Source organism: Lepidochelys olivacea (genome assembly GCF_965140295.1).
Source record: "Lepidochelys olivacea isolate rLepOli2 genome assembly, chromosome: 2".
NCBI lineage: Eukaryota > Metazoa > Chordata > Testudines > Cheloniidae > Lepidochelys > Lepidochelys olivacea.
The window spans coordinates 234,546,127-234,571,154 of record NC_140412.1 but is presented as its reverse complement, the minus strand read 5'-3'; the positions used below and the strand labels follow the sequence as shown (position 1 = coordinate 234,571,154).

At 42.4% G+C, this 25,028-nt stretch overlaps 1 protein-coding gene across 4 annotated transcripts in view; it reads left to right on the top strand.

Moving 5' to 3' along the window:
* PIP4K2A (phosphatidylinositol-5-phosphate 4-kinase type 2 alpha) overlaps positions 1-24,150 on the top strand; it is a 206,392-nt gene extending 182,242 nt beyond the window's left edge. For all 4 annotated transcript variants that reach the window (XM_084620274.1, XM_084620275.1, XM_084620276.1 and 1 more), the window contains 4 exons: positions 3,145-3,258; positions 10,348-10,591; positions 12,320-12,423; positions 22,221-24,150. In XM_084620274.1, coding sequence (XP_084476400.1) covers positions 3,145-3,258; positions 10,348-10,591; positions 12,320-12,423; positions 22,221-22,301 — 543 coding nt within the window. In that variant the 3' untranslated portion in view covers positions 22,302-24,150. The remainder of the gene's footprint in view (positions 1-3,144; positions 3,259-10,347; positions 10,592-12,319; positions 12,424-22,220) is intronic.
* Positions 24,151-25,028: the final 878 nt, after the last annotated feature.

Below are 25,028 nucleotides of genomic sequence, written 5' to 3'. Positions count from 1 at the left end.
GACATGGCCCAGCTAAAAAAGCTTATGGTTTAAAAATACCAAGAACAGGAAATTAAGTGTTCAGGCAAGAGAAACCACAAACATGGTCAATGTGACAACTGGCATGAAGTATATTTGTTCCAGGTTTATTTGAAGTGCCTATAATTTGTGCTCAGCTATTCCTCTTCCTAGCCATTGTTAGGGTTTGGGGGTTGTTTTTTTTTTTTTGGCTTATTTTTTAAATACCTCATTTATAGTTTTATTTGGTGTTTAATCTATGAATTTAGTTATTTATATGGCTTTCATCACCATAGCATCTCAGTGCTTCACAAGCATTAATGATTTAACAGCAACCCTGTAAGGTAGGGAAGTGTTGTTATCCCACATTTAAAGATGGGAACTGAGGCACAGAATGGTTAAGGAGAGACGTTCAAAGGCACAAAGAGAAGCTAGACACCCAACTCCCACTGAAAGTCTCTGAGAGTTGGACTGTTCCCTGCACTATGTGCCTTTGAAAATCTCCCCCTAAGGCCTTGTATTGAAGGCTAAAAGGGTATGTTTTTCATTTGTGTTAGCCAATATGTCTTTAAACATGATTGAATTGGCAGTGTTGTAGTAGGGGGAGGGATGTCTAGGCTACGACATGGATAGCTAATATGCCTTCAAGTGTTTTAGCCTGTATTTAAATAAGCATTCTGAAGGCTTGTCTGTCACGGTAAGCTAATTTGAGTGAAAGACCCACCCCTTTTAACCCATCAAGACTAGGCCTAAATGACTCCCCCAGTGTCATTCAGGAAGTCTGTGGCACAGCACAGAACTGAGTTTGGTCTTAACTGTAAGGCCATCCTTCCTCTGCTTCCGTAGCATTTATTTAATGTGTTAATAGTCCCTGTTTGTTAAGTGTCGTTCTAAATTAGCTATGGCTTTCTAAATATAACAATATTCTAAAATCAGAATTTTATAGTGACTTCTGTGCTAGAAGGAAAGGGAGTTTGGTTGCTTTTATTTTTTCATTGCTTTGTCTCAAGTCTTCATCTAATTCTATATCAGTCTCCTTCCTCCAGTCTTAAACATCCCACTCACTGGATCCTTCTGGCTTTGGCAGCGTCCCTCCATCCCCATCTGCCAAGTCAGCCTACAGAGTTATGTGATAATTTCCTAGATGGAGAGCAATAAGCTTTACAGCTGCTAGTCCTGAATATTTTATCTGCTTTTTCTTCTTCTTTTCCATCCCAAACTACTTATCCAAGCTGGCCAAGGAGATAATTGATGTATGCTGTCACATTATAGTAAACAGCAACCCACTATTTGCTTCTAAGAAACCTTCCAGATACTACCCTAACGCCTTTGGGTTAAACACCAGAGTGCGTCAGACTGAATTTTTCCTCTCTGAAATCTGGTATGGATGGATGGGAACCTATAATTCCTTCTCAAATGTCTTTTTTTAAAAAAAAAAAAAAAAAACAAAATGGGAGGGACTCTTAGAACAAAGTTATAGGACATTTTAACAAGGCAGAAAGTAATGTATCCAAAGGCTGCCAAGTTCAAAGCTCAACTTTCCCAAAGTTCACGGTTGTCGGGATCTAAGGGTTCAGTTTGGGCCTATCTCTATATAAAATCTTTGGTTTTTTTAATATACTCTTGGTATGCAGAAAGGGGGAGTCATTTTCTGTACAAGGGCAACTATGTAATTCACACCAGGGTGAATAACACACAATCCACATGAACAAACCCAAGGAAAGGAGTTTGTTGCTATTGTGGAATCAGCATCCCATCCCCTCTTTTGTTTGGAGGCAAAAGAGTTTTTCAATATTAAGAGGGGTATATAAAAATATGTGTGTAGGTTAAATTTTGGTGCCTGTCTGCTATGACACTGTCCCTTTGAATCCTTTCCTTTTTGTGTATCGGTGGGAGGGGGGAATAGAGGAAAAGAACCTCAAGGTCACCTTTTCCTTCTTGGGTTTATGAAGAACAAAATAAAGTGGTACATTGGAAAGTACTGTATTCAATAAGGTTTATAAGCAATGTGTTGGCATATTTTTCTTGAAGCTACAGGAAACATTCCAGTAGGCCATTGTTAATTACTGGGGGGGGGTTCTGTTTGCTTTTTAGGAAATTGGGGGGTGTTCCCCCCCTTTATTTACTCTCACTAGAAAGACTTGCAGACTGGGGGTGAAATCTTGGCTCTACTGAAGTTAGTCACAAAGGCTCAGATCCACAAAGTTGCTTAGGAACCTAAATGCCAGACTTAGGTGCCTAAGTTACTGTTTTAGGCACCAGTGTAATCCACAAAACTCATGTTAGGCTGACTCCTAACCCTGTAGATGCCTAAACTCACTCAGTGCCTAAATTTTCTCAGTAAAAGTTTTTTCTTGGTGTCTAAGCTTCAGCCTCTGGGCATGCACATTGCTGCCTCACTCCACTGTCCAAACAGCTACTTCTCATCTAAGCACCAGGGCAGACCACAAACTGGGGAAAGATAAGTAGAAGGCTGCCCAATCAACTAGGCATACTCGGGGCTACCTGTTAGATTGAGTCTGATTCAAAATGTGATCAGAGAAGGAGGCGGTGCTGCTGTTCCCACTGTCCACCTTATAATATTTAGACTAGTTGTTAGTGCACTCACCTGGGATATGGAAGAGTTGGGTTCAGTTCCCCCCTCTGCCTGAAGGGGGAGAGAGGTTTTGAACTGGGGTCTCCCACACCTATCAGGAGAGTGCTCGAACCACTTGGGTAATGGAATTCTGATGTGGGGCTCCCCATCCCATTGAAGCTGTTCCACTGGATGGATAATAGTTCCTTCGTAGTTAAATTTACTGAGAGTGAGTTCGGTAATTAGCTAAACATTGGTGAATTGTGAAAGCAAATTAGAATTCTGTTCAATTTGTGAACAAGTGAATATGATGCAGGTGTATTTGATTACACTGAATGAAGCTTTACATATCTGCATTTGATGTGTCAGTGCTTTCAATTGTCATAGCTCACTAGTGCCCTCTTTTGGTCATTAGTGACATCTTACATTTGGGATGCTGTGTATATTCAGTCCTGCTGTGTGTGATCTGAGCAACCTTTTTCTATGGATCCAGATTTAAGAAGCAATTTCAATGTACTCATATTTGTGTTCTGGTTCTTATTAATTGGTTTTGGGTTTTGCATTTGTTTTAGGCCAAAGAGCTGCCAACATTCAAAGACAATGATTTTATTAATGATGGCCAAAAGATTTATATTGATGAAAACAACAAAAAGGTGTTCCTTGAAAAGCTCAAAAAGGATGTGGAGGTAAGAATGTAATCTGCTCAATTTTTATATAATTATACCACACTGTGCAGCAAGTCATATGTACAGCTGTGCAAAAAAATTTTGTAGTTCATAAATTAATTAGGTAAAAATAAACTTGTCAGCACAGACTTCTTTAAATGACACACTATCTAAGCTTTCAGGAGTGATCACTTAATAAAGATCCCTTCTGCCATAGATGGTTGTCATACATTGCCCATGTCCTGATGATGTGCTTGTACTTAAAATGCATTACAGGCATAATAGCACATGGAGTGAGCTAAGTATCGTTAGTTATATTTTACAGATGGGGAAACTTGAGTCACAGAGAAGTTGTGGCTTACCCAAGGCCATACATTGAGTCAGCGGCAGAGAACGCACGTCTCCCAACTCCCATTCCTGTGCTTATTCCCTGTTGTTCTGTTTATCTGTCAATCATGTAGTTTTATACCATCCTGATTACAGTAGTATGAGTACCTTAGGTATTTGTATAAACTTCCTTTCGTTATTCTAATACTGTGTGCTTCTGTTATATTGAACACATAGTCAACATTCAATACAAAAATACTGGTTTGTGCTATTTTTTTAATCCTAATTCTTAAAATACTGATTTGGCTCAGAGTAAAATAATTTTATCATAGCTATCTATTCAGCAAATAAAGTTAAGAGGTATTTCCACATCTTTAGAATAGAACTGATAACTCAGGTTTAATCGGGCCTTCAGCTTTTTAAATTGACGTAATTGTCTGATAAACACAAATCCCAGAGCTGTGCTAATACCAGTTAAAAGCTGTTGCAAAGCAGCACAGAATATTTTTTGTGTAACATTTACAGAATGGTCTGGAGGTTAATTTCTCATCAGTGGGGTGGTAGATTTTGTTATAATTCATGCACGTTCCTATAGTTATGTGTATATATAATTTTCTATAAAATATATTAATCCAAAGGATTTGTCCTCCAATTTTTAGCATCTTTAGGATAGGTCAAATTTTAGACTTAAATTCTTGAGCCTTTCTTTAAGAACGTAACATTTTCGCTGACTAAATTTTGCACACAAGATATAAAGAAATGCAATGAATACAGTAGCTGTTTTATCTCTAAAATATGGACTGAGTGTGGTCTGCTACATAGCTTTCATTTACTAGATTTTAAATATGATGGCTGACTTTAGAAGGTCAGTCTTAGTCATATTCTGAGTGACTTTTATACTGTTTACACAGTTTTGAAATCCATACAGAAGGATCATTAAATTTGTATGCAGACAACTATGGTGAAGTGACTTGACATCTGATCCCAATAATGGGAGAACAAAATGTAACCTTATTTTTCTTTTATCAGTTACCCTGTTCTTATTTAGATAGGCAGTTCTGCTTAACTGCTCAAAAAAGTGAGTGCAATTTCTACCCAATGCATAAACTCAAGTTTGAGAATATATTTTAAACAAATGAATAATGTATAATAAAATTTTATTCCACAATATTTACAGTTAAATACACAAAGTGTAACAGTCTTCAGGCTGTACAATTTAGCTTTCCCCCTTTCTCAGTGAGTACTGACCCCACTTCTCTGTAACTCTGAGTTTACATCCCACCTCCCCTTAATTTCCAAACTCCTTGAGCCAGCTGTTTGTTCCCATTGTACTGATGTCCTCTAATCAAGCTCCCTATTAAATTCCCGCCTATTTGGCTTCTCACTCTACTGAAACTGTCCCCACAAAAGACACTAAGGAACTCTTCTTCCCTTAAATGTATGAGGATCTCTTCTCCATACTGAGTTTCTTCAATTTCTACTGCCTTTTTACACTTCTTATTGAGACCCTCTGTGAGTGTCCATTAAAACTGTCCTTTCCTGATTCTACTGTTACCTTCCCGGTTGCTCTTTCAGCCTGACCATCAATAGCTCAATCCTTTTTCTTTGCTGGGGTTTCTCAAAGATCTGTCCTTGGTCCCCTCCTCCTGCAACTGACCTCATCCACTCCTGTGGTATCTCATCACCTCTGTGTTAACACTCAAATCCACTTCTCCCCCTCTCTCCAGGCTCACATCTCTTCCTGTTGCTAGCATCACCTCATGGATGTTCTGTCACTTCCTTAAACTTCCCCCTAGTCCTTCCTCCTGCTCCCTTTCTTCAGCAACATTGACAACTTTATCCTCCTCCCTGTCACTTGAGCATGCAATCATGGTATTATCTTTGATTCCTCCTTTTCCTTCTCTCCTCACAACCAGGATCTTGACAAATCTTGTCATTTCTCCCTTTTCAGTGTTTCTATAGGTCTTCAAGAGAGGGGTCCCTGAAGAGGGGCATGAAAGGTGCTGGTAGATGGTAAGGAACTGAACGGGATGGAATAGCCAGTGGAAATTACTTCTAGGAACCATCTGTCTGAGGTGATGAGCTCCCAGGAAGGCAGGAAATGGGAGAGACGATTTTACAGCCCAGAAGGTCCAACTGTTTTCGCTCCTTATCAGATGGTGTTGAACAGGACTGACGTTACCTGTTCTGTTCAAACAGCCTCCACTATCAGAGAGTTGGGAGTAGGGTGTGAGGGAAGAAATATACTGAGCCTCTGGTGGGGGGGGAGTTAGCTCATTTACACATATGTGGGACAGTGGTCGGAGTTTGCCACATTGTGTGTGTTGGAATAAGCAAAGAGTCATTGATAGGCAAGGCAATCTTGCCCCGAGGAAGTGAATTAAGGATATTGAACAAGGTGTGTTGTGTTCCCTGAATCTCCTCTAATGGGACTTGTAACGTGTCTGTTACCCTTTTTATGAGTTCTTGAAAGGCCTCGAAGTAATCGGGATAGAATGGCAGGGGAGGCATGACAGCCTTGTCTGTTGATGAGGTTTTTTTTAGAAGATGGAAGTTCCTCTTCCACTAGTTCTGTCCTGACATGAATGACCTCTTTCGAGATGGCTCCCTGTAGAAAGCGATTCCAGTAAGCCTGTTGTTTTGAACCTTCTTTGCCCTAAAAAATTTTGAATGGAGGTGCAGACTCCTTTGGAATCTCACACATAGTCTGCAGACCTCGAAGGGTCCACAAACCACAGATTGAAAACCACTGTTTTATGGTAATGACAGTCTTTTGTGGACCCTTTAGACATAGTCTGACCACAGGTTGAACACCATTGCAGCACGCCCATTCTGGTGGGGCATAAGGGAATGGTGCAAGATTGTCCTTGCCATGGTATCAGGGCATACTTCCTGCTATGAGCTCCTTCTTCAGTGTGAATTTCTAGGGAGGAGGTTGGAAGGTGGAGGAACCAAGTACAGATACCTCTGAGTCAGATGAGGTGTCATCCCTTATACCCTTGGGGCAGAGGTGAGTCTGTATTGGTGGTTAGGTCAGTACCTAGCCCTGGGAAGAGATCTGCAGTTGAATGGTACTGAGGTTAGAAAGGGAGGCTGGTGAAGCCATGTTAGAGAAAGTCGTTACAGTAACAGCTGGAAGTATCTCTTGGAGTCCTCAAAAAGTCTGCAGAGGGACTGTGTTGGTACTGAAGGGTGAGTCACTGTTGAAGAAATGGACAGAGGGTAAGTAGGTTTCATGAAGTTGGGTCAGTATCAGCAGGGAGTACTTCTCATTACCTCTTCATAATGGTGATTGGGATCTTTGAGGATTTGGAGGTTCTCATGAGATAAGAGCCTGGATGCAGTAAAATATTAGGTGGTCCCGGAGATTGCACCTAAATACGTACAGTATGTTTTTTGCTTCTGGCTATGGAAGTTGGTACCAATAAAGACTTTGCCCTGGGTTCTAGCTTTTGGAGGTACTAAGTCAGGTGCCGGTGTCAGTGCTGTGCTAGATGGCTTTTTGGTACGTGATGTGGTGGTCTTAGTCGGATACTGTGGCCATAGTACCAGAGGGATGGGAGCCTCAGCTCCATATTGGGTCATGGTCTCCTGAGACCAAGATCAAGGAGATGTTTTTTCGTTTCATTTTGTTTCTTTTAGTTTCTTTTCTTTTCTTGTTTCAGAGAATGAAGTATTTTCTTCTTGGAAGGTCTGGGGAATATCCCTGAGCCTCCAGGATCTTTGCTCACTGCAGAAGCAGAGGTGATTGGTAGACCCAATGTACCAGGTGGAGACTTGGACCCTGTGGAGCTCAGAGAGTGCTCCATGAGTAGGAGTTCATCTGTCCTCCCTCAATTTTTCAGATCTGTTTTTAAATCCTAAACATATTTTACATTTAAAGGGAATATGGGTTTCTCCCAAACAGCAGAGGCAGCTTGAATGTCCGTGGCTGAGGGGAAAGGATCTGTGGCAGGTCTGGCAAGGATTGAAGCCCAGGATATAGGGCATGACCTGCACTTGAGGCCAGGAATGTGGCCTGGGGGGGGGAAAACCAAGAGTCCAAAATGGGCAAACAAGAAAAGAGGGCAGAAAACTTGCTCAAAGCATGAACTCATGCTAATAAATATATATATATGACAAAGAACAAACTAAAAGAAAAAAGGTACAAGAAAGTGAGGTGTAGCAAGCTGCATGGCTCAGCTAACAGAATGCTGTGATGTGCCATCTCAAGCCACAGGCAGCTGAGAGGGAGCTGGAGTCATGGTGGGTCTGCCTCTATCAAGATACCCTCATATCTTCCTGTATGGCAGGTGTCTTCGTTCTCCTTCAATTTTTTCCTCAAACCCATTTTTTTTCACCTTGCTTTCCACTGTTGACTTCCTCTTCCGTGCAACATATGCCTCTCATTCTCCATCTCTACTGAAAAATACAAAAACTAGTATGTTAATGTTTCATTTAGATTGTGAGCCACTCAGGTTGGTGGTCATGAAGAGAATGTGACCTGGTTCTAGTCCTAGGCTATGTAGAACTTAGCAAACTGTAGGTCCAAAAGCTACATTGTCCACTTTCAGTGGACACAGCATTTAACACATTTCTCTCTGTGTGATTCTTGAATTGTGCCTGAAGTCCAAAGAGAAAGGAATGTTGTGGTCAGGCCTTAATGAACTATCCTATGAAACAAAAGTACAGCTGATAACATGGTATTATCTAAAAAGACAAGGAGTACTTGTGGCACCTTAGAGACTAACAAATTTATTTGAGCATAAGCTTTCGTGAGCTACAGCTCACTTCATCGTATGCATGCAGTGGAAAATACAGTGGGGAGATTTATATACATAGAGAACATGAAACAATGGGTGTTACCATACACACTGTAATGAGAGTGATCACTTAAGGTGAGCAATTACCAGCAGGAGAGCGGGCGGGGGGGGAGAGGGGGGGTTGACCTTTTGTAGTGATAATCAAGGTGGGCCATTTCCAGCAGTTGACAAGAACGTCTGAGGAACAGTGGGGGGTGAAGGGGGGGGAATAAACGTGGGAAATAGTTTACTTTGTGTAATGACCCATCCACTCCCAGTCTCTATTCAAGCCTAAGTTAATTGTATCCAGTTTGCAAATTAATTCCAATTCAGTAGTCTCTCGTTGGAGTCTGTTTTTGAAGTTTTTTTGTTGAAGAATTGCAACTTTTAGGTCTGTAATCAAGTGACCAAAGAGACTGAAGTGTTTTCCAACTGGTTTTTGAATGTCATAATTCTTGATGTCTGATTTGTGTCCATTTATTCTTTTACATAGAGACTGTCCAGTTTGACCAATGTACATGGCAGAGGGGCATTGCTGGCACATGATGTCATATATCACATTGGTAGATGTGCAGGTGAAGGAGCCTCTGATAGTGTGGCTGATGTGATTAGGCCCTATGATGGTGTCCCCTGAATAGATATGTGGATACAGTTGGCAACGGGCTTTGTTGCAAGGATAGGTTCCTGGGTTAGTGGTTCTGTTGTGTGGTGTGTGGTTCCTGGTGAGTATTTGCTTCAGGTTGGGGGAGCTGTCTATAAGCAAGGCCTGGCCTGTCTCCCAAGATCTGTGAGAGTGATGGGTCGTCCTTCAGGATAGGTTGTAGATCCTTGATGATGCATTGGAGAGGTTTTAGTTGGGGGCTGAAGGTGATGGCTAGTGGCGTTCTGTTACTTCCTTTGTTGGGCCTGTCCTGTAGTAGGTAACTTCTGGCTACTCTTCTGGCTCTGTCCATCTGTTTCTTCACTTCAGCAGGTGGGTATTTTAGTTGTAAAAAAGCTTGATAGAGATCTTGTAGGTGTTTGTCTCTGTCTCAGAGGTTGGAGCAAATGCAGTGGTATCATAGAGCTTGGCTGTGGACAATGGATCGTGTGGTGTAGTCTGGATGAAAGTTGGAGGCATGTAGGTAGGAATAGCGGTCAGTAGGTTTCCGGTATAGGGTGGTGTTTATGTGACCATCGGTTATTAGCACCGTAGTGTCCAGGAAGTGGATCTCTTGTGTGGTCTGCTCCAGGCTGAGGTTGATGGTGGGATGGAAATTGTTGAAATCATGGTGGAATTCCTCAAGGGCTTCTTTTCCATGGGTCCAGATGATGATGATGTCATCAATGTAGCGCAAGTAGAGTAGGGACATTAGGGGGCAAGAGCTGAGGAAGCGTTGTTCTAAGTCAGCCGTAAAAATGTTGGCATACTGTGGGGCCATGTGGGTACCCATAGCAGTGCCGCTGATTTGAAGGTATAAATTGTCCCCAAATGTGAAATAGTTATGGGTGAGGACAAAGTCACAAAGTTCGGCCACCAGGTTTGCCGTGACATTATCGGGGTTACTGTTCCTGACGGCTAATAATTGTGGGTGCTTATGAGAGTGACTACAGAAAAGCATGATACAGGCATTGTGCAAGGTGCCCAGAACGACTCTGCTTGTGCATCTTAGTGTTGATCTATAGCATCTGTGTCCCTGACCTCCCTGGAGCCCTCAATGCTAATGATGTTATAATGTGTAATAGTGAGTTGCAGATAGCAAAATAATAAAATACATTTAAAATGGACATTTTTGTCTACTCCCACTGCCTCTTCCCACACTTCAGGTTGTTCCCTCTGTACCTGGCACAACAATCCTGAAGATATCCCTTATTTTAAATCCAGTCTTAGCCCCTATCCCAGCCACCCTCTATTAGAGATATTTGCTCTTCTTTATAGACATTTATCTTTACATACTTTCCTATGTTCACAGTCAGATCTGACTTCACTGTGATATTGACATTGCTTATAATCACCTTCTAGTTCCTTGCTCAGTTAAAACTCATGGACTACAGCTTGCTGCTTGGAATTCATGATGTTGAGAGAGCTGAACAGGAAGAGGTAGAGTGTGAGGAAAACGATGGAGAAGATGAAGGGGAAAGTGATGGGACCCATCCTGTTGGAACGCCTCCAGACAGTCCAGGAAATACACTGAACAGCTCACAGCCTTTGGCTCCAGGGGAATTTGATCCAGCCATTGATGTTTATGGAATAAAATGCCATGAAAGTAAGCAGTATTGCTGTGAATATTTTTTATGTATGAGATGTTTTTATTTTTGCATCAAAATCTCAAAGCCTTCATAACCACATAAAGGCAAAATTATATTGCACAGTATAATCCATTCTGTAAAAAAGGAAATTAGTTCATTTTTGGTGCAACAGAAAGTTGAAGGCACCTATATTGCTTGGCTATGATACTTAATATAATTTATTTCTTGGCTATTGTAATGTCTGGAAACACAGTAAAACAGTTTATGTACAGCCCAAGCAGCTAATGTACTTGCTCAGCTGTTTACACTGCTGCATCCTGTGTGTCTTAGAATCCAGGAGAAAAGCTCCTTTGTGAGGAGGGGTGGAAATCTATTTGCTGTACATAATTGTTTTTTACGCTGATAGATAAGCCAGTACTGTTAGCAGTGGTTCAGAAAAAGGAGCAAATCACTGCTTTGACCTATATCTCAAAGACTTCTTTACTTCTAAAAAATATTTGTAGACTTTGAGCCCAGTTTTGTACTACTTATAAGAAAATCTCATCCAGAAGACTGTTTTGTACAAGAAGCAAGTGAGCTTTAGGGTAGTCCATAGCACTGAGCAGGCATGCTTTCTATTTAAAGTTACCATGGATTGTTCAAAGCAGACAAAGTATCTGCTTTCCATCGAGTCCCTGCTTTGTAAACATATTGGTAAATCCATTTTCCTACCATTCATAAATGAAATGTGATCTTAATTGTTGAAACACAAGCACTGTCCACAAAATATATACTGTATATACACCTCTACCCCAATGTAACGCGGTCCACGGGAGCCAAAAAATCTTACCGCGTTATAAGTGAAACTGTGTTATATTGAACTTGCTTTGGTCCCTCTGTTCCTTGTCCCCTGACCGCCCCCTGCAGAGACCCCTGTCCCTAATCAGCCCCAGGACCACACCCCCTACCCAATCCCTGTCCCCTGACTGCCCCAACCCCTATCCACACCCCTACCCTCTGACAGGCACTCACTGACAGTGGCAGGAAGCAGAGCCACGTGGCCCCAGCCGCAGCGCTCCACTTCCTGCCGCCGGTGAGTGCAGGGAGGCTGGGGAAAGGATGCTCACCGGTGGCGGGAAGCAGAGCGCTGCAGCTGAGAGCTGGCAGAGTGGAGTGGGCTGGGGCCACGTTGCTCCGCTTCCGCTGCTGCCGGTGAGTGCAGGAGGGGTTCCCTTCCCCCAACCCCTCTCCCCCGAGCGACACGGCTGGGGCTGGGGTGAGGGAAGCAGAGCGGGCTGCTCCTGGCCCCCCGCTAATCACCCGAGCCACTCTGGGCCTGTGGGCCCCCCAAAAGTGCCCCCCCACAGCTCCTGCCTCCCAGACCCTGGCCGGGGGGAGGCCTGCTTTACTGCACTGTATGCGAACCCATGTTATATCGGGGTAGAGGTGTACTTGGCCATTTTTCCATATTTATATCTCAGAAATAATTGTGGATGAAATGAAAATACATGTTGGTTTTAACAAGGAATATTGGCTTATGTCTACTAATGTTGCAGTTTGCATTATCTTTTATTTCATATGTATGAATGCAGCTAAACTAGAAATGAAAAGGGCCTGAGCCTACACTCTTTAAACACCTAAAGCTCTGACTGAGCTCTCTCCCTTTCCTGAAGTTTGACTTCATTTTAGTCACATGTCAAAAGAAAGAATCTTGATAAAAATACTTGTAAAGTCATTCTGACTGCAATACATTTGTCATTCTGCAGATGCACCTAGGAAGGAGGTATACTTTATGGCTATTATTGACATTCTTACTCATTATGATGCAAAAAAGAAAGCTGCCCATGCTGCAAAAACTGTTAAACATGGTGTAAGTATCTGTTTTTCTCTAATTCCATTGCTACTTCTGAATATTTGCTATTTAATGCCTAGCTGTAGCATAGTTTTGGGGATTTATGGAAGGATGCAGAATAAGTAAAGTTTTCTTTTTAATTTTGTTAATTAAATCTTTAAATAACTGTGATACAAAACTAGAAAGTGATTGTTGCACATTAAATAGTCTCCCCCCACCCCGTAGTCTCAAAGTCCCACAAAGTGAAAACTCTTTTTCACCCTGTGATTGTATTAGGAAAGAATCTTAAAAATACTATGCCAGATGCAGATAAATACATAATTTATAGTGTACTGAATTATTTTTCAAAATAGCCAACACTTAAAACTTTGTAACCAAGTTAAAGAGCAAATCTCAGGAGCGAAATAGCCTCTTACTATTGCAAATGATCCACAGAGCAAGGCACATCTTTAACAAAAAATAGCTGAACCCTTTAATATTTTGTTGATTTGAGCAGTGGTTTTACCTAGAAGTCATTCATCTCTCTTTTTTTTTTTAAATGGTTCAATATAAAGAGAACTCTGAGTGCGGAAGTCTTCATTTAGGCCTTGATCCTACAAACATCTGTATGGAAGACCCTTATGCTCATATGCAGCGCCACAGAAGTCACTTATGAATTAGATTGAATGATAAAGAACGTAATGACTATGTTGTGCATTTGTTGGCCCAATCCGCTGAGAGTTTACTCCAAAATGTATAATATGGCTTACTCTGTAAGGCTTTTAGTAAAATACAGTTGGGGTGGGGGGAAGCATCAAAACTCAAATGTATTGCTTTACTACCTTAAAATCCCTTGTCTGAAGGATATGTGTTGTTGTAAATACAGACAAGGCAATATGACTATCACTATTTGACTATAAAGGTAGTTAAGCTCTGGAATAAACTTTCAAGGGAGGTTGTGGAATCCCCACAGGGAGATGGCACCTCCATTCAAAATTTTTTAGGGGTCTGCAATCAAAGAAGGTTCAAAACAACAGGCTTACTGGAATCGCTTTCTACAGGGAGCCATCTCGAAAGAGGTCATTCATGTCAGGACAGAACTAGTGGAAGAGGAAAAAACTCCATCTTCTAAAAAAAACCTCATCAACAGACAAGGCTGTCATGCCTCCCCTGCCATTCTATCCCGATTACTTCGAGGCCTTTCAAGAACTCATAAAAAGGGTAACAGACACGTTACAAGTCCCATTAGAGGAGATTCAGGGAACACAACACACCTTGTTCAATATCCTTCATTCACTTCCTTGGGGCAAGATTGCCTTGCCTATCAATGACTCTTTGCTTATTCCAACACACAAAACAGGTTGGACAAACTCCTGTGAAGGATAGTCTATGTTTACTTGGTCCTGCCACAGCACAGGGAGCTGGACTTGATGACTTCCCAAGGTCCCTTCCAGCCCTACATCTCTATGATTCTGTCACTGTGGGCCACCATTTTAGGTCTTGATCCTGTAAACATGAGTAACTTTGTCCAGCTGAGCGGTCCTGTTGAATACTCAGTGAGATTGCTCATGTCAGTAAAAATGCACACATACAGTAAGTATTTGCCATATCGGGCCCTTAGCTATCCTTTTTATAAAAAACAAAAACTGAAGAACATCATTGTTGATTGTCACAGTTCCTCCCCCACTCTGAACTCTAGGGTACAGATGTGGGGACCTGCATGAAAAACCTCCTAAGCTTATCTTTACCAGCTTAGGTCAAAACTTCCCCAAGGTACAAAATATTACATCCGTTATCCTTGGACTGGCCGCTACCACCACCAAACTAATACTGGTCACTGGGGAAGAGCTGTTTGGACGCATCCTTCCCCCCAAAATACTTCCCAAAACCTTGCACCCCACTTCCTGGACAAGGTTTGGTAAAAAGCCTCACCAATTTGCCTAGGTGACTACAGACCCAGACCCTTGGATCTTAAGAATAATGAACAATCCTCCCAACATTTGCACCCCCCCTTTCCTGGGAAATGTTGGATAAAAAGCCTCACCAATTTGCATAGGTGACCACAGACCCAAACCCTTGGATCTGAGAACAATGAAAAAGCATTCAGTGTTTTACAAGAAGACTTTTAATAAAAAATAGAAGTAAATAGAAATAAAGAAATCCCCCCTGTAAAATCAGGATGGTAGATATCTTACAGGGTAATTAGATTCAAAAACATAGAGAACCCCTCTAGGCAAAACCTTAAGTTACAAAAAAGATACACAGACAGAAATAGTTATTCTATTCAGCACAATTCTTTTCTCAGCCATTTAAAGAAATCATAATCTAACACATACCTAGCTAGATTACTTACTAAAAGTTCTAAGACTCCATTCCTGTTCTGTCCCTGGCCAAGACGACTACAGACAGACACAGACCCTTTGTTCCTCTCCCTCCTCCCAGCTTTTGAAAGTATCTTGTCTCCTCATTGGTCATTTTGGTCAGGTGCCAGCGAGGTTACCTTTAGCTTCTTAACCCTTTACAGGTGAGAGGAGCTTTCCCCTGGCCAGGAGGGATTTCAAAGGGGTTTACCCTTCCCTTTATATTTATGACACGCCCCCCAAATCTCAGCTAGGGTGAAACACTGGCTGGGATTTCTTCCTGGAGCTCTAGGAAAACAGAGTTAATAAGACACATGCATCTCTAAATATACTACCAAGTACATAAAGACTAACAATATTTTCCACATCTCAAGGACGATTTTAACCAGTTGATTCTGGGAAACTTTCACAGGAGAGTGCATCAGCCACTTTGTTAGAAGCTCCTGAGATGTGTTGGATGTCGAAATCAAAATCTTGGAGAGCTAAACTCCACCGAAGAAGTTTTTTGTTAGTTTCTTTGACGGTGTGAAGCCACTTTAGTGCAGCATGGTCGGTTTGCAGGTGGAAACGCCGTCCCCAAACATATGGGCGTAGCTTTTCCAGAGCGTAGACAATGGCATAACATTCTTTTTCAGTGACTGACCAGTTGCTTTCCCTCTCAGACAGTTTTTTGCTGAGAAACACTACAGGGTGGAATTCTTGATCAGGTCCTTTCTGCATTAAAACTGCTCCCACACCACGCTCGGATGCATCTGTGGTTACTAGGAACGGTTTGTCAAAGTCTGGGGCCCTTAGTACAGGGTCAGACATGAGTGTCGCTTTAAGCTTGTTAAAGGCCTTCTGACACTTTCCGGTCCACTGAACAGCATTTGGCTGTTTCTTTTTGGTTAGGTCTGTCAGTGGGGCAGCGATTTGGCTGTAGTGCGGTACAAATCGTCTGTAATAACCGGCCAAGCCTAAGAAGGATTGAACCTGTTTCTTTGACTTTGGGACAGGCCACTTTTGGATAGCATCCACTTTGGCCTGTAGGGGGCTGATAGTTCTTTGACCCACCTGGTCTCCAAGGTAAGTCACTCTGTTTAGGCCTATTTGACACTTCTTAGCCTTAACAGTTAGTCCTGCCTCCCTTATGCGCTCAAGGACTTTTTGTAGATGTTCCAGGTGGTCTGCCCAGGAATCCGAAAATATGGCCACATCGTCAAGGTAGGCGACTGCATATTCTCCTAATCCCGCTAGGAGACCATCTACAAGTCTTTGGAAAGTGGCGGGTGCATTTCGCAGCCCGAAAGGGAGTACATTAAATTCATACAGCCCGAGATGTGTGATGAAGGCTGACCTTTCCTTGGCAGATTCATCTAGCGGTACCTGCCAGTACCCCTTGGTTAAGTCCAAGGTAGAGATGAACTGGGCCCGTCCCAGTTTCTCTAATAGTTCATCAGTGCGTGGCATTGGATAGTTGTCTGGGCAAGTTATAGCATTTAGCTTACGGTAGTCCACGCAAAAACGTATTTCCCCATCTGGTTTGGGAACTAGAACCACTGGAGATGCCCATGCACTTTCAGAGGGGCGGATTACACCCATCTGTAACATATCCTGGATCTCCCGTTCTATAGCAGTTTTAGCTTGAGGAGACACCCGGTAAGGGTGGACCCTAATTGGGTGAGCATTACCTGTGTCAATGGAGTGGTATGCCCATTCAGTCAGTCCTGGGGTGGCTGAGAACGTTGGCGCGTAGCTAGTGCACAGCTCCTGGATCTGCTGTCGCTGCATACGCCCAAGGGTCATGGAGAGGTTCACCTCTTCCACACCACCAGCACATTTCCCTTCGTAATAGACACTTTCAGGCCACTCAGCGTCGTCTCCTCCCTGGGCTGTAAACTGACAAACCTTTAATTCTCTGGAATAAAAGGGCTTTAGAGAATTAATATGATACACTTTAGGCTTTCGGTTGGAGGTGGGGAATGCTATGAGATAATTAACAGCTCCCAGGCGCTCCTGGACCACGAATGGCCCTTCCCACGATGCTTCCATTTTATGGGCCTGGAGCGCCTTTAAGACCATGACCTGGTCTCCTACTTTGAAGGAACGCTCTCTGGCATGTTTATCATACCAGGCTTTTTGCTCTTTTTGAGCATCCTGTAAGTTTTCTCTAGCAAGGGCTAAAGAGGTTCGGAGGGTGTTTTGTAGGTTGGTTACAAAGTCCAGAATGTTAGTTCCTGGAGAAGGTGTAAATCCCTCCCATTGCTGCTTCACCAACTGCAATGGCCCCTTAACCTCACGGCCATATACAAGTTCAAATGGGGAAAACCCTAAACTGGGATGTGGTACAGCTCTGTAGGCAAAGAGCAACTGCTGCAATACTAGGTCCCAATCATTGGAGTGCTCATTTACGAATTTACGTATCATGGCCCCCAAAGTTCCATTAAACTTCTCCACCATGCCATTTCTTTGATGATGGTAAGGAGTGGCAACCAAGTGATTTACCCCATGAGCTTCCCAAAGGTTTTTCATAGTTCCTGCCAGGAAATTAGTCCCTGCATCTGTGAGGATGTCGGAGGGCCAACCTACCCTGGCAAAAATGTCTGCTAGTGCCTGGCACACACTTTTAGCCCTGGTGTTGCTTAGAGCTACTGCTTCCGGCCATCGGGTGGCAAAATCCATGAAAGTCAGTATGTACTGCTTTCCTCTGGGTGTCTTTTTCGGAAAAGGACCCAGAATATCCACAGCTACTCGCTGAAATGGAACTTCAATGATGGGGAGTGGCTGGAGAGGAGCTTTGACCTGGTCTTGGGGTTTTCCCACTCTTTGGCACACCTCACAAGACTGGACATAGGTAGAAACATCCTTGCCCATTCCCTCCCAGTGGAATGACCCCCCCAAACGGTCTTTGGTCCTGTTCACCCCAGCATGGCCACTAGGGTGATCATGGGCTAAGCTCAAGAGCTTGGCCCGGTATTTAGTTGGAACTACCAACTGTCTCTGAGGATGCCAGTCTTCCTGGTGTCCCCCAGAAAGAGTTTCCTTGTATAAAAGTCCTCTTTCTACAACAAACCTGGATCGATTAGAAGAGCTGAGAGGCGGTGGGTTGCTCCGTGCCGCCGTCCACGCTCTCTGGAGGCTTTCATCTGCTTCCTGTTCGGTCTGGAACTGTTCCCTTGATGCTGGAGACATCAGTTCCTCATTGGATTGGGGACATAGGCTTGGTCCCTCTGGAAGCGATATAGGGGATGGAGCTGTTTCTGTTGACTGTGAACCGCTCTCCGCTGGTGCACTATGTTGGGATTCAGGCTCCGGCTGAGCCTCTTGTGTAGGGTTATCGGCTGCTGCCAGTTCAGGTTCGGTGGGGCCCTCTGGTGTTGAGGTTGCAAGTACTGGATTCAGTGCTGGCACGGGGTCTGGTGTTGGTTGTTTGGCTGGTTCCGGTTTTGGGACTGGTTCCGTCTGGGTCTCTGGGACTGGATCCACTACTGCTGTTGCAGACATTGGCCTGGGGTCCGGGTCCATCACCTCTGACCGGGCCCTGATAGAAGTTTCCGGAACAGAGCTAGGCCTCACGGCTTGTTTAGCCTGGCTGCGGGTGACCGTTCCCACCCTCTTGGCCTGCTTCACGTGATTGGCCAAGTCTTCCCCCAACAGCATGGGGATGGGATAATCATCATAGACTGCAAAAGTCCACATTCCTGACCAGCCCTTGTACTGGACAGGCAACTTGGCTGTAGGCAAATTGAAAGAGTTGGACTTGAAGGGTTGAATTGTCACTTGGATCTCTGGGTTGATTAAATTGGGGTCCACTAAGGAAGCATGGATAGCTGACACTTGTGCTCCGGTGTCCCTCCACGCGGTGACCTTCTTCCCGCCCACACTCAGAGTTTCCCTCCGCTCCAAGGGTATCTGGGAGGTATCTGGGCCTGTGGACCTCTGGTGTGATTCCGGTGCAATGAACTGTAATCCGTTGGGGTTCTTGCGGCAGTTGGCCCTTACATGCCCCAGCTCGTTACATTTAAAACATCGTCCAGCTGACGGGTCACCGGGGCGAGGTGGGTTGCTGGAGAACGGGGTGGTGGGACGATAAGGGGTCTGGAGGGTTCTTTGGGAGGTAGGTGGGGCTTTGGGTGGCCCCCGGTAATAGGGTGTGGTCTGGGGTGGTCCCTTCTGGTCTCCGCTCCAACTGCGACCAGTTTTCTTCTTCTCTGCCACCTCCACCCATCTGGCTCCAATCTCTCCTGCCTCGATTACAGTTTTGGGTTTCCCATCTAGGATGTATCTTTCTATTTCCTCAGGAACACCCTCTAAGAATTGTTCCATTTGCATTAGGAAGGGCAAATTTACTGGAGATTCAACACTTGCTCCTGATATCCAGGCATCCCAATGTTTCACAATGTGGTAGGCATGTCGGGTAAATGACATGTCTGGTTTCCACCTTAGGGCTCGGAACCTCCGACGAGACTGCTCGGGTGTTATCCCCATTCTGACTCTCGCCTTGGATTTAAACAGTTCATACTTGTTCATATGTTTTTTAGGCATTTCAGCTGCCACCTCAGCTAAGGGTCCACTGAGCTGCGGCCTCAGCTCTACCATGTATTGGTCAGTAGAGATGTTGTACCCAAGGCAGGCCCTTTCGAAGTTTTCTAAGAAGGCCTCAGTATCATCACCTGCCTTGTAGGTGGGGAACTTTCTGGGATGGGAAGTGGTACCTGGAGAAGGATTGCTAGGGTTTGTTGGTATATTCTGCTGGGCCTTTATCCTCTCCATCTCCTCCACATGCTTCCTTGCCTCCATTGCCCTCTTGTGGGCAGCCTCCTGTACCTCCTTCTCCAGCCGCATGAGTTCTATCTGTCTTTCATGTTCCTTTTGTTTTTCCTCAGCCTGAAATTTGGCTAATTCCAGCTGTAGTCGAGCCGAGGATTTGGCCATTCTAACCTCTCTGTTTTTAACTAACTTTACACCCGAGGTTTAGAAATAAACAAACAAAACTTGGCTGTAAAATTTTGCTGTGCTGGAATAGAATACCTATTCTCTGATAGTGATTGTCAGCCTACAGAAAAAGACAATTCCCTTGTCTCTGCTCTGGGCCCAAATTAAAGCAAAAAACCTCCAACTACTTGGAAACTTGCTTACCCAGCCCAAAGAAAAAAAAAATTTCTTTTCAAACCTGTGCTCCTTGTAAAACAAAAAAAAATCAAAATCCTAAAAAAAACCCTGCCACTTTTGTCTCCAGGCAAATGGGTAGAGCACACACCCCCTATTTACTTTTAGGAAGGAAAAAAAAAAAAAACCTCTGGGTTGGAAGACTGTGAATTTCCCTGCAGGAGTTAAGTACCCTGCCTCCAGGCAAAGAAAACCTGCAATTCACAAGATAATCCCCTTTTGTCTCTGCTTGGCCACAAAGCAGAGAGAAACCAAGCTGCTTTCAGTTTCAAAGCTGCTTTCTGGACTTCCTAAAAATTCCTTTTTAAAATCTGTATTTCTAGTTCAAAAAATCTCAACTGGATCTCAAAATGATTTCAGGTTAATCCCACCACTGTGCCACCATGTCACGGTTCCTCCCCCACTCTGAACTCTAGGGTACAGATGTGGGGACCTGCATGAAAAACCTCCTAAGCTTATCTTTACCAGCTTAGGTCAAAACTTCCCCAAGGTACAAAATATTACATCCGTTATCCTTGGACTGGCCGCTACCACCACCAAACTAATACTGGTTACTGGGGAAGAGCTGTTTGGACGCGTCCTTCCCCCCAAAATACTTCCCAAAACCTTGCACCCCACTTCCTGGACAAGGTTTGGTAAAAAGCCTCACCAATTTGCCTAGGTGACTACAGACCCAGACCCTTGGATCTTAAGAATAATGAACAATCCTCCCAACACTTGCACCCCCGCTTTCCTGGGAAATGTTGGATAAAAAGCCTCACCAATTTGCATAGGTGACCACAGACCCAAACCCTTGGATCTGAGAACAATGAAAAAGCATTCAGTGTTTTACAAGAAGACTTTTAATAAAAAATAGAAGTAAATAGAAATAAAGAAATCCCCCCTGTAAAATCAGGATGGTAGATATCTTACAGGGTAATTAGATTCAAAAACATAGAGAACCCCTCTAGGCAAAACCTTAAGTTACAAAAAAGATACACAGACAGAAATAGTTATTCTATTCAGCACAATTCTTTTCTCAGCCATTTAAAGAAATCATAATCTAACACATACCTAGCTAGATTACTTACTAAAAGTTCTAAGACTCCATTCCTGTTCTGTCCCTGGCAAGAGCAGCATACAGACAGACACAGACCCTTTGTTTCTCTCCCTCCTCCCAGCTTTTGAAAGTATCTTGTCTCCTCATTGGTCATTTTGGTCAGGTGCCAGCGAGGTTACCTTTAGCTTCTTAACCCTTTACAGGTGAGAGGAGCTTTCCCCTGGCCAGGAGGGATTTCAAAGGGGTTTACCCTTCCCTTTATATTTATGACATTGATAGTATCAGTTGCTTTAGAATTCTCAGCAATAAATCCCAGTTATGAATTTATAAAGATCATTTCTGTCATACGCTATAAACGCATCTGAAAGTGGAGGCAGCCTTTGTACAGTCATCAGCTGATGATTACTAACAAGATTTAAATTGAATCATCTTTTAAAATACCCACTCGCTTCTCTCTGAAATATTTTATCTGCTATCATTGCAAGCAATGCCTAGGATTACAAAAACTGAAAGATTAGGAAATGTATTTTTCTCTTTTGGAAGGTGTTTTTTTTTTTTTTTTACTTTCTTCATTGGACAACAGTTAATGTGTATTCAATTTCACTGCTCAAGTCCTGATCCAACTTTTATTGAAGTCAATGGGACTCTTTCCATTCACTGCCTCAAGTTTTCCCCATCTATGTCAAGGGCTTTGAAAATCTGAGATGAAAACTACTGTGGATGAAATCTTGGTTCCATTGAAGTCAATGGGAGTTTTGCCATTGACTTCAATTTAGTCAGGATTTAAGCTTATGTAGAAGTGCAAAATTATTAGTTATTGTTATCACCCAATCCAAAAATAGTCTGATTTGCCTTTTCAAGATAAAAAACCCTATCAGATTGCCATATATTAACAAACAGTGATTACTAGATGTCCGTTCTAATCTGGAGTCATCTTCCATCTGAAGATACCTGTTTGAAGAAAACCTGATGATTCTGTCTGTATCATGGTAATTAAATGCTAGAAATTACAAGGGAGCTTAAAGGTTTCAGAGGGGTAGTTAGGGTAGAGAGAATGTTACATTTTTAAAAGGAGGAGACTGCTCCTGTCGTTACGCCAGTGAGTACAGTTACTCCAGTGTCAAACCGCATGGGATTCTGCATGGGATTTACTACCTTTGTCTGCTATCCTGTTTGCAGGATTGGGACCTGGGACTGAAAATGGCAAGGGAGTTTTAAGGAATGGTTTCCAGACAAAAATATTCAATTAAAGCTGCTTTTCCTCCCCTTTTTACTTCTTCCCTATATAGGCAGGTGCAGAGATTTCAACCGTTAACCCTGAACAGTATTCAAAGCGCTTCTTGGACTTTATTGCCAACATCTTGACGTAACCTATCATGTGACATAGGACAGACACAAGACCTGGGGACAGCATCGGTGGCTACAAGTGTAGGGAAAAGAAAGGAACTCAGAGAAGTGCTCATCTTGCAGAAAGCAACCCCCTTGTTTACATCTGCTGGCAAAGATGAATAATTTGGGGTGGAATACTCGCTTTAACAGCTGCCTGATATTCCCAGCATAGTTCTAGCTATTTCTGACTTTTTTTGTGTGTGCAAAAATATATATATATAAATTAATTGAAAAGATCAGCTTTACTCAGAGTGCATTGCAATGGCAACACTCCGATGCTACTAGCTGAAACGGAATGAATGAGCAGAGGTGTGAGGGTGGGAGAGGAGTAAATGCATGTTAAATCTACAATATTGGTATCAAATTGTAAACTGTGGATCAGTTTATTTTTTGAATGAAAGGATGCAAGACAGTATTCATGATGATGATAATAATAATAATAAAAAAACCTTTACTGCGAATGTTACACTTATACCCTGCACGCTGGCACTCCTTAAAAATAGCAGCAACATTAAACCCTTGGTGCTGGAAGCTTTTCTGTTAGCTCCATTGCTTTTTTTTTTCTTTCCCCATCCACACATTGCATCAGGAAGTCCAGACTCCCAAGAGTCCAAGAGCTAATGTCTCTTGTTTTACAAAGAGCTAATGCCATATTCATGTTGCATATATGTTTTTGCTATAGTGAATTTGTCAGGAGGAAAACCTGTTTATTTCACTTTTATTACCTGAATTTTTTTTCATTGTTATACTGTTATATTCTTGCAATATATGAGCTAATAATGCTACAAGGGGGGAAAAAAGCTTATTTGAAGAAGTGCATAGTTTTGGGCAATAGTAGCTACATCTTCCAGCCCAGGAAGGTGAGCAAAGTGATAGAAATCTCCATTCTCCTGTAATCTAATGAGGACCGAATTTTAAATGCTTATATTGTACTGTTTAAACAGTGGTATTTTATTATAAATTATCCCCCTAAAAATCAATCCTGAATTTTACTGTTTACATTATTAGGAAAACAGGGATACTTTTGAATTTCAGTGTTTGTGTACAGTATGTGATTTTGAAGTTTACATGTAAAGTTATTTTGCAGTACAGATGAAGTAATCTTTGTCATCTCTCGAGGTGTAACTTGCAGAAGTGTACTAAAGTAATGTCTCATTCACCTCCACGGTAGAGTCTCCTTTACAATAAATGGAGAAAGGTTGTTTTTGAGGGGGTTTTTTTCAAATGTTCTTTATCATCTTAAATGACTTGTTTTAGTACTTCCCAAATTTGGTTGTATAATACATTGCCTAAAACTGTGCTGATCATGTTTAACCTGTTAAAAATTTTAAACAATGATACTGTATTTATTTTCCTTCTTTCCTGTATTTTTTTCTGACAGGTTCCAAGCTTAAAAAGTGAGACACAAAATTAGACATGCTTAAAGTTTATCTACTTATACACTGTGCTAAAGCTGTGCCTTTAAAGCTCTTCATTGAAACAGTTGTTTTTATAGGCAATTTAGAAAACAAACTCCCACCCTCCCACCGTAACTTATAACTTAACAAACCCAGGAGTGCCAGGATGCCTTCTCCAATAACTTAATGTCAGTGCTGTTAAGACTGCAACTGTGCATAATGTATGTAGTGTTTACTTCAGAAAAACCTATTAAAAAAGCAGCAGAACTGAATCTTCGGCAGCCAAAGGCAATACCATCCCTATTGCTGTGTACTGATTTTTTTTTAAAAACATGGTTTTGTTACCCTTAACTTAGGGATGTTAACAGCACTGTAATAATGTATGTGTGCACTTCTGTATTGTATTTAAATACATTGATACTGTGGCTTGGTTTTTTTTTGTCCCCTCTTCATGACCCCAGTTAACTGTGGCATCTCATGAATGTTCCTTTTCTGAAGTATACTGTGGCTCCTAAAGTTATGAGACTGCAGAGAGGCCCTGAAGTAAAACAAGGTACACATACATGATCTGAGTAAATACTTAATTGTGGCTAATTAGCGTTTGCTTTTTAGAAGCTTACCTCAAAGCGTTCTTTTTGTCTGTAACTCCTTTGTCTTTGTCACTCCTTATTTCTGATAAACTCTTTATTTGGCCAGGGTAAGGAAGATTCACATTGTATCTCCTAGTGCTAAGACTACACTCCAGACATGAGCAGGGCTTTATAAAATAAAGCACTTTGATGACTCACTAGGTAAATCCTTTGTCCCTGTATTTCCACCGCACGTTTGATCACCTGTAGATTGAATTTTGGATACTAAAGCGAAAGTGTAATTCATATGTGTGTATCAAAGAAAAATATGAAACTGAAGATTTTTCATTTGACTTACAGCCTCTTTTTTTTTCCATATTTGCTCCAAGTGGCTTGAAGGTTTTTGCCTTTGTCTCTTCGTGCTTGAATGTAATTTCTTAGGTAACTCAACCTGTGCTCTGAGAGCAGATATGAAGATTTGTTAGTAGCAATTCTATGGAGTAACATTAAGGTTTAGTACAAAATTGAAACTTCCTCCACAGTGGCTTACTGAAAGAGGGGATTGACAAATAATATAACACCCCCAACCAAATCAGTTATTAAAAAGTACTCAGAAGCAGGATAGAATAATTCTGGAGTTTGTAGACCAAAAAACCCTTTGTGTTCTGGCATTACAGTGCTTTGATTGTCAGCGCTGTCCGCACATGATGTTGCCTGTGCTGTATTTCTTTAACAATACTCT